Source organism: Gossypium raimondii, chromosome 11 (genome assembly GCF_025698545.1).
Source record: "Gossypium raimondii isolate GPD5lz chromosome 11, ASM2569854v1, whole genome shotgun sequence".
Taxonomy (NCBI): Eukaryota; Viridiplantae; Streptophyta; class Magnoliopsida; order Malvales; family Malvaceae; genus Gossypium; species Gossypium raimondii.
In genome coordinates this window covers 42,844,645-42,853,859 of record NC_068575.1, presented here as the reverse complement: position 1 = coordinate 42,853,859, position 9,215 = coordinate 42,844,645, and the positions used below count along the sequence as shown (strand labels likewise).

Genomic DNA, 9,215 nt, shown 5'->3' with positions numbered 1-9,215 from the left:
GGACGAAATTTCCTAAAGGGCGGAGAGTTGTAACAGCCTAATTTTCAGTGATGTCGGAAACAGTGGTTCTAGACCACCAAATGTGACAAGTGAGTTCCAAAATTTCATTGTTTAGTGTTTATGAGCAATTTATGAATTTAGGAAGGCTTATGAATTAGTGATTTGTGCTTAAGAAATATTTATTAAATTAATTGATTTTGAAATCGAGGAACCAAGACCTCAATTTTATAAACTGAGCCGTAAATATTTTTATAAATATTTACAGAGTGTCATTAAGTTAATATTAAAGATTCGTCAGAAAATTTTAATGTTTTGATAGTTAATTTAGTAAAAAGGTCTAAATTGAAAAAGGTGCAAAACTAGCTAATTAAGAGAAATAGGGAATAAATAGCTTAAGTGGTAAATAAGGGAGGACCAAAAACACAATTATGCATTTATTAGAAGGCTGAAACGGTAGGTGAATAGAAAATTCTTGAAATGTGATGACTTAGGGGCAAAATGGTCATTTGGGAATTAAAATAAAGATAAAACAAGTGACTAAATTGAATTCTAGACATTTATTTTTCTAATTTTTAGTCCAAAAACGCCATTAAAGGTCCTCTAAGCTGGTATTGCATATTTTTCCACCATGTGAGTTCAATTCTTTCTCCTTTCTTGAATTTTTTGAGTTTTTAAGACTTTTACAATTAGGTCCAACTATCTAATTCATTAGTTTTTGATTCTATGGGTAATTTTAAAAGTTACCATTGATAAGTTTTGGATGTTTATGATGAACTAACATGTATTTGAAGCTTAAATTTTGTTATATGATGATTTTATCAAGTAATTTCAATAGAAATTGATTTTATGACCTAATTGTGAAAAAGATTAAATCCTAGGGTTTGGCATTAAATTATATTTTTCAAAGGCTTTGAAATAGCATAGAATATTTGGATAAATCATCAATTGAGAAAAATTAGGTCATTTGATAGGCTAATTGGTGAAGGACTAAATTGCAAAAATTGGGGTAATTGTGTAATTTCAAAAATTGAAGGGTATAAATTCTGAAGTGGACTGAAATTGAAAAATATGCTAATGAATGAAAAATTTTACATTTTAGATCAAGAGCCTGTAGACTAATGAGAAAAAGGGAAATTAGCCGAATAGTCCCCGAACTACTACAAACTTTACAATTTAATTCAGGTAAGTTCATATGGTTAAAATTTCATGATTATTTGTTAATTTAGGAATGATATAATGTATTTATTCGTATTTTGTTGTTGAAATTAAGATTATTGTAAAAGTATGAAAATTGAATTGAATGTTTAAAATGAGTAGAAAGTGGGATTGAGTACGATCGTTTCGTGGCAAAGGATAAACTGACAGATAAGACCATAGTTGGACCATGTCAGTGTTTAAATGTAAGACCATAGCTGGGCTATGGCATTTTAATGAAAAGACCATAATTGTGTTATGAGACCTTGAACGTAAGACCATGGTTGGATAATGGCAGTATATATATATGTGTAATACCATAGCTGGGCTTTGGCATTCTGATGATAAGACCATAACTGGGTTATGGCACTACGGATGTAAGACCATGGCAAGGCCATAACAATGCATGTGTAAGACCATAGTTGGACTATGGCACAAAGAAAAACGATATACTCATATTCGCAAGCCGTTCTTCGATTTAGTAAGAAATGGTAAAAGACTTATGTGATTGAATTGAAAGATCTATTGATTATTATTGATATTGGTCTGAAGGAAGTGTGTTTATCGATTTATATTGTATTTATTATATTAAGTTCGGTAAGATCAATGTTTAATCTATTGAACTTACTAAGCTTCAATAAGCTTACTTGTGTGTTTAATGTTCTTGTAGACTAACATGTGGTCGGGAGATTGGATCAACACATCAAGTCTAACTATCCAGTTTAATCCGGTATTTTTTGCAATGTAAATGTTTGTATGTATGTATTTAGTAACAGAATTTGATAAATCTATGAAATGAGTTAAATAGGTAAGTAAAAGTAATTGAAATATTAGTGATGTTATGTCATGTTGAGAACATGTTTTAGCTTGTATTAATTGCTTGGTTGGGATATATTGGTGTATGTGAATGTTGTATGCAGGTTGATGTCAAAATGGGTGAGTAAAGTGGCCTTAAAATAGCCTATTTTTGTCTATACGGGCAGAGTCACGGGCGTGTGTCTCAGGCGTGTGGTTTGGTCGTGTGTCCCTTGCACCTAATTTTTGAAAAATAAATTGTCCACACGGCCTAGCACACGGGCATGTGGTTGGCCGTGTGACCCAAGCCAAAGAGTTACATGAGTAAGGACACGAGTTAGAAGATGGTCGTGTGTTTCACATCGAATGCCCACACGATCTGGGACACGAGCGTGTCACACGGCCTCACCACACGGGCGTGTGTCCCCTGCATCTAGGAGAAATTTTGAAATTTCACGAAAAATTTTCTGAGTTCCCAGTTTAATCTCGATTTGTTTCTAATGCCTATTTTGGACCTCGAGGGCCTATTTAAAGGGACTATATGATAGAATATGTATGATTTCGGTTATAAAATGGTAAATGACATTAATTAATTGAAATTATTCTGTAAACTCTGGTAATAATCCGTAACTCTGTTCCGGCGACGGATATGGGTTAGGGGTGTTACAATGATACTCTTAGGTACCTCAAAAGACCATTTATAACATGCCAAAATATGCTTCCAAAATATACCTAAATGGTCAACACATATATGAGACATTGTGCCTAAATTCAACATGCATACCACATATCAATTTCAACCATTTGGTACCCAAAATACTAAATCACAAACAAGGCATTCACATAGCCACTATACATCGCATACCATAAGGTCATTTATACATATTTACATAACCAAACATATACCATTTTCAAGCCAAATTAAATGGCCAAAACACAACAAGAAATATAGGCGACATTAGCCAAAACACCTATACATGCCATTTACCTAAAATATAAAGTTCAAAGTACCAAAATGAGTATTTGATAGTGTGACGCGATCTCCGATAACTTCCAAACCTAGTGAGCTTCTGAATCACTATAAAACACGAAATTAAAACGGAGTAAGCAATTAAGCTTAGTAAGTTCGTATGACTAATAAATACAACTTACCAAATCATCCACAATTTAGGTAAACAAAAATAAAAGTATAGATGCGACTTAGTTTGGCCCAAAGCCTATCACACAATCACAACATGTTAGCCATGTATTTATATATCAAATATAAATCACTTCGCATATTTCACATAAATACCTGTACTAGTTCGCATCGAACTCATGTAATCTCAAATCATCACTGTGCCCGTTGAACCATTTGGAATACTATCAGATACTCGGGTATCTCAGACACTAAGTGTCAATACGTGGTCGAAACCACATCTATCTCATATCTCATATAAATACTCACTCTCGAGCCATCACTAGGTCTGCTCATACAAGCTGTCAGTCAAGACGTAGCTACATGGTGCTGCTCACACAAGCTATAAAGTAACCGCAACGCATGTCGAAAACTCAGCCACCGGTAGGACGTACAGGACCAGCACCCAAAACACGGTAACCCCTAATGACATGTCATTTGTATACTATCTATTCCTAAGGTTCAATTGGGATTCATTTGTTGCCGATACCTTGTCGAGAATTTCCGTGGTGTCATATCATCACAATTATATTAATTAAGCATTTAAAACACATATAATTTAATGCTTATTAAACATAAAAACTTACCTCGAATTAGTACGGAGACAATTGATCGATTAATCCACTACTTTGTCTTTTCCTTGATTTAATTCTGAGTGTTTCTTTTCTTGATCTATATATAGCAAATTTAACTAATTTAATTCACATTCAACTCAAGTCAATCCAAAATTCATGTTATGGCAAAATTATCATTTTGCCCCTATACTTTTGACTTCTTTACAATTTAGTCCCTAGGCTCGTAAAATGAAATTCATGCAATTTCATCAACATCTAAGCCTAGTTGAATTTACTATATACTTATAGCATCCCACACACTCCACAAATTGACATATTTAACACACAATTTTCACATTTCACAATTTAACCCCTAATTGGTAATTTCATTAAAATTCCTTTAACAAAAGTTGTTTATTTAAAAACAAAGTTTCATTTTCTTCCATTAAACTTCAAAATCCTAGCATTTTCATCAATGGCAAATCTCAAACTATTCAATAGTTTTGCAAATTAGTCCCCTAGTTAGCTAGGTTAAGCTACAACGATCCGAAAACATAAAAACCATCAAAAACGAGCTTAAAAATCACTTACATGTAAGGGTTTAAGTTGCTGAAACTTTGAGCTCTCCAATGGCTATTTTCTTGGTGAAAAAGAGGTGGAAGATGAAGAAAGAATGAATCATTTTTCTTTTGTTTTATTTAATTTACTATTAATTACCTAATTACCATTTTACCCTTACCTAACTTTAAAAACTACTCAATTACCAAGCCATGCACATCCACTAACTCATTTAATGGTCTAGTTACCATTTAAGGACCTCCATTTTAAAGTTCTATAGCTATTTAACACCTGTAGCTAATAGAACACAACTTTCACACTTTAGGCGATTTAGTCCATTTTTGTAAATCGAGCATACCAACGATAAAATTTCTTAACAAAATTTTTATACAATAATAATATCATGCTTTAGACCACAAAATAATATTAAAATAAATTTTACGACCTCATATTTGTGGTCCCAAAATCACTGTTTCGATTTCACTGAAAACGGCCCGTTACATGTTAAATTCTTATGCATGCCCTTTTGAAAGTAAATAGTATTGGTTGTTTTGACATGTTTTAGGCTTGTTTAAATGTGTTTTTAAAGTATGGATATGGTTAGTTTTGATTGGGCTTGGAACCTGGGTGTTAGATGAAAGTTTGCCTTGTTTTAATTTTTGGGTGCAGGATTTTTCACACGGTCACAGTTAGTTACACAGTCTGGCCACACGGGCGTGTGGGGAGGCCACGTAGCCTAGGCTATACCACACAGCCTGGCCACACGACTGGGGTTGACAACACATCTCAAACAATCATCAGGGGTACAAGCCATTTCATCGAAAACTCTCTATGTGTTCTCCAGCCAATATTCAGCCCTGACCGGATCATCTTCCGCTTTTCCTCGGAACTCTTTAGCCCCACATTTTCTGATCTTATCTATCGGAGGTTGTCGTACGCTTTCCGTATTATGAGAATGAAGGAGTATTAGATGAGGCACAATAGGGGCGGAGGTTGCAGCGTCATAGGATTAGTTCTCATAAATTCAGGTAACCACCAATTCATCATCCCAAAGAAGACATTTCTCGCCTCATTTTCGGGTATTTGCGAAACGGGGATACTGTGATTTGCTTCCTGATCGGAAGCCGGAACATTACTATCTACTTTATCAGAGACGGTATGGTTTGATTGGCCGACATTTTTTATATCTATAAAAAAGATAGTCAGATCGGATCAGAAGACATCACATTATCATAAATTATCGTGGCATGTGTTTTCTAGACTCGATCACACTATCATAGTATGTGTCATAAGTGATTATACATGAACTTGTTTGACCTTGGGTGATATAACCAACTGAGACCGATGAGAAAAAGGAAGAAATCCTTCTAAGCGAACCCCCTTATTATCATATTTAGTTGGAGGCATACATCTTCCCAACAAAACTAAATCTAACTGTTTTTGTGAGCATTATGGCTTTGTCAAGAGATAAAGCCGTGTGATGGTTAAGGTAATGACATATCTAGTGGTGGATATTAAATCTGGTGTGATTATATTACATGTTTATCTGGTATTGCTGCTGAACGAGGTGTATGTACTTTATACCATCATGTACTCTTATCATTTGTAGCATGCCTGTATGCATTTAAGTAGTTTGTTACTATTTGTAGAGCGATTATAGTGTTTGTGAACATAAAATAAGTTGCTCACAGTGTTGGTGTCGTCCGGATGAGGTGCTTATTTTTCTAAACTTGCATCATTTCAAATACTTCCGGTAAATATTAAGGGCCTAGCTGGGAGTGTAGCAACATTAGCAAATTGGCTGACATCGTAGGTGATTACTATGATGGCAAACTTCTGAACTAGAGTGGTGGAGGTCTTTGCCTCTCCCAATATGTGTGTTTAGTTGCAATGTACAAGTTAAGAAGAATCTATATAAACAAACATGCTTGCATCTTATGAGCAGGAACATTCACTATTTACGCGGTTGTGGCGGCATTCACGGTTGTGTATGTGGCACTTTGGGGCCCTGAAACCAAAGGGAGTTCAATCTTCCTTAGATAAAAACGTTCGTTGATTTTCAAAATTGTTAAGGGTACATATGCGCAGTTCATGTCCAGCAAACCTGTACCATGTATTGTTTCCTTGTTGTTTGATAACATGTTTGCACTACCTTTTTAAAAGGAAAAAAGAAAAAGAAAAAGGAATTTGTTCTTAATTATACAATCAACTCTGTTTATATATAGACTTTTTTGTAGACTCATTTGAATCCCAAAATTTAGATGTTATAAAGTTGTGATTACAATATGTCTATAATTGTATTCAAGATACATTTATATCAGCATATAAAATTGAGATCATGTTTAAATTTTTAAAATTTAAATTAAAATAATATTATGTCAAAAGATTTTTTATTTAATAAAATGTTATTAATATAACTTTAAACATTAATTGAAATATTATAATTAATTTTTTATATTTCATTTAAGAATAAAATTAATTTTATTTTATAATAAAAATTGTTATAAAAAATAATTTAGTAAATGGTGTGTTTTATATTTTATTGCTGGTATAGATGAAAAAGTTGTTATAGATGATGAAAATACAAAAAAAAAAAAAAATCACAATAATTGCACTGTATAATTATTTCTTTGCTAGAAAACTGAAAGGTTTTGTAATAAAATAATAATCCAGTACAACAAAAGTCCCTTAGCACACACACCCCAGTTCCTCTTCTGTATTTATGAGAGCAAAGTTTGGCATGGGATTGAAAAACCATAAACTCATTTGTTAACTTGATCAGCATACAGTGAAGCCAGGAAATGCTTAAGGCAGCTATTGTAAACACAAGGTCGCTCCAGATGAACCAAGTGACCTGCCTTTTGTATGCCTTTGAATGTTGTATTCTCTCCTAGTTGTCTGCATCATCAATAGAAAATTTTATATATATATATATATATCCAATTATCCAAAAAAAAAAAGAACCCTCAAATCTCAACTTGTTTTCTATCTAGTTTTTGAGATCATAAAACATACTCTTTCATGTTGTAAGCAAGCTCCTGCTTGAAGATCTGATCTTCTTCACCCCACAGCAGATGTATTCTCTGCAAAATCATAATATAACAAAACTGGAGTAAGCAATTTCTTTTCTAAAAATCTACCATTAAAAAAACAAAACAATAAAGGCAAATGCAGATAACCTGTGGAAAAGATGGTATGGTGGCATCCTTATTACTAATGACCAAACCCTCCAGTAGTTCAGCTCTCTCTTTCCTGTTGGTAAACATCACCTGTAATTCCATCCAGGGTCATTCATGATCTCAGTTTCAGAAAGTTCCCTAATATAGTAGTAGAATATTTTTACCCTGTATTTTCTCTCTTTTTTCTTTTCCTGTGAAACTTTATTTTCTAATTCAATGATCCATTAATTTTTGCTAGGACCACCTGTAGCTATAACTAAAGGGAAAGGCAGACCTCTCGGTTAACCAATTCACTTGGTGTAATAAAGTAGGCACAGTCAGTTGAGCTAATTATAAACCTTGTACTTCCAAACATGTTTCTCATTCTTGTTTTGTTCCTTTGTGTCGAAAGTTTACCTAATTCATTTGCTTTTATATAATTATACTATATGTTTAAAAGATAATAAGCCAACATACTTAACACTAGAATCCTAATACGTGCCTCATACAGGGACATTAATCCAAACCCCATGAAAAACATGTGAATCACCAGCCAGCCATGCATGCAAAATGTTCATTATGATAGAATAAACATTGTTGATGATGATAAAGAGTAATAAAATGTAAAGGAACCTCAAGATAGTCTTTGTGGAGGCGTTCAGGGAACCAAAGCTTCTTGTAAGCAGCAACGGAGAGAAGAGCTTTAAGACCCTTAACAGAATTAGGCAACAACAGTTCTGCAGAAGACGAGAACCCTAGCCTGTTTAATGTTTCCACGCTTATGGAATCAGTCATGGCCAGGATCGAGCCAGACACCACCATGGCTTCCACCATGTGAGGGTACATCTGCGCCATCTTGAATGCCACCATCCCACCATAGCTGAACCCCACAACCACACACTTCTCGACACCAAGTTTCCTTAAACCCTGAACCAAGTACTCGGCTTGGAAAGTCGGTGACCGGTCTGGTTTGTCAGTAATGGAGCCACCAAAGAAGAGAAGATCGGGTACATAAACCGAGTACTTCTTCGTCAAAGCACCCACTTGGAATTGCCATGTGACAATGCCTTCTGCTGCAAAGCCATGCACTAAGACCACCACTGGTTTTGTTGGTTTCTCCAAATGGGTGACCTTTTTTTCACCCTTCCCGGGTTTCTTGACTGTTTCACAAGGAACCCAAAAGTTCATCACCGTGCCTGGCTCGATCTCCACCGAGTAAGGCTGAACCCCCGCCATCTTCATTAACCCATTCATCAGTGGCTTTTGTGCTGCTACAAGATTCACCATTTTTTTTCTCTCTTGTTTTCTTTATCTTCGCCTACCTTTTCCCCTTGATTTAAAGCAGTGATGTATAGAACGTAAGCTAATCCAAGGTATTTAAAATTCCGAGGAAAGCCAGGTTTGGTTATAGGTTGTTATCAGAAACATTAAAAAGGTCAGAAGTTTCAACGCACTTCATTGCCATTGTGGGCTTGGTAACCAGCTCGATTGGTCTTTGAATTGTTAAAAGCCAAAACCAATAACGATGACCAAAGGTAGCACATTCGAAAACCTAATCAACGTAACGAATCCAAATCATAGATTCTACAGTTTCTTACACGAAATCCTTATTACTCAAATGGGTACACGTTCTTTTAAAAAAAAAGTAATTTAATTTACAAGGTTGTTTGATTTTTGATCACCTACACTACCTACTCACATCAGCATGTTTTCCAGGACCCATTGAAATCTTTCCTTAAATTTATAGGCATTTTAGGTAAGTAGACTGTCCCCGTATTG

General features: G+C 34.7%; 1 protein-coding gene across 1 annotated transcript; it reads right to left on the bottom strand.

Moving 5' to 3' along the window:
* Nucleotides 1-6,878: 6,878 nt before the first annotated feature.
* On the bottom strand, nt 6,879-9,003 carry LOC105803797 (uncharacterized). Its single transcript, XM_012636195.2, has 4 exons — nt 8,070-9,003; nt 7,458-7,547; nt 7,294-7,361; nt 6,879-7,176 (listed from the first exon to the last, which is right to left on the bottom strand). Exons 1-4 carry the CDS (start codon nt 8,721-8,723, stop codon nt 7,041-7,043), a joined length of 948 nt encoding a protein of 315 aa, XP_012491649.1. The 5' UTR covers nt 8,724-9,003; the 3' UTR covers nt 6,879-7,040.
* Between the last annotated feature and the right edge of the window lie 212 nt (nt 9,004-9,215).

What these genes read in the sequence shown, in the direction of transcription:
- LOC105803797 (XM_012636195.2), bottom strand. Translation starts at nt 8,723, where the DNA reads ATGGTGAATCTTGTAGCAGCACAAAAGCCACTGATGAATGGGTTAATG. An exon ending in TCCACAAAGACTATCTTGAG is followed by an intron (nt 7,548 to 8,069) that starts GTTCCTTTACAT and finishes ATGGAATTACAG; the next exon opens with GTGATGTTTACCAACAGGAA. An exon ending in CCATACCATCTTTTCCACAG is followed by an intron (nt 7,362 to 7,457) that starts GTTATCTGCATT and finishes ATGATTTTGCAG; the next exon opens with AGAATACATCTGCTGTGGGG.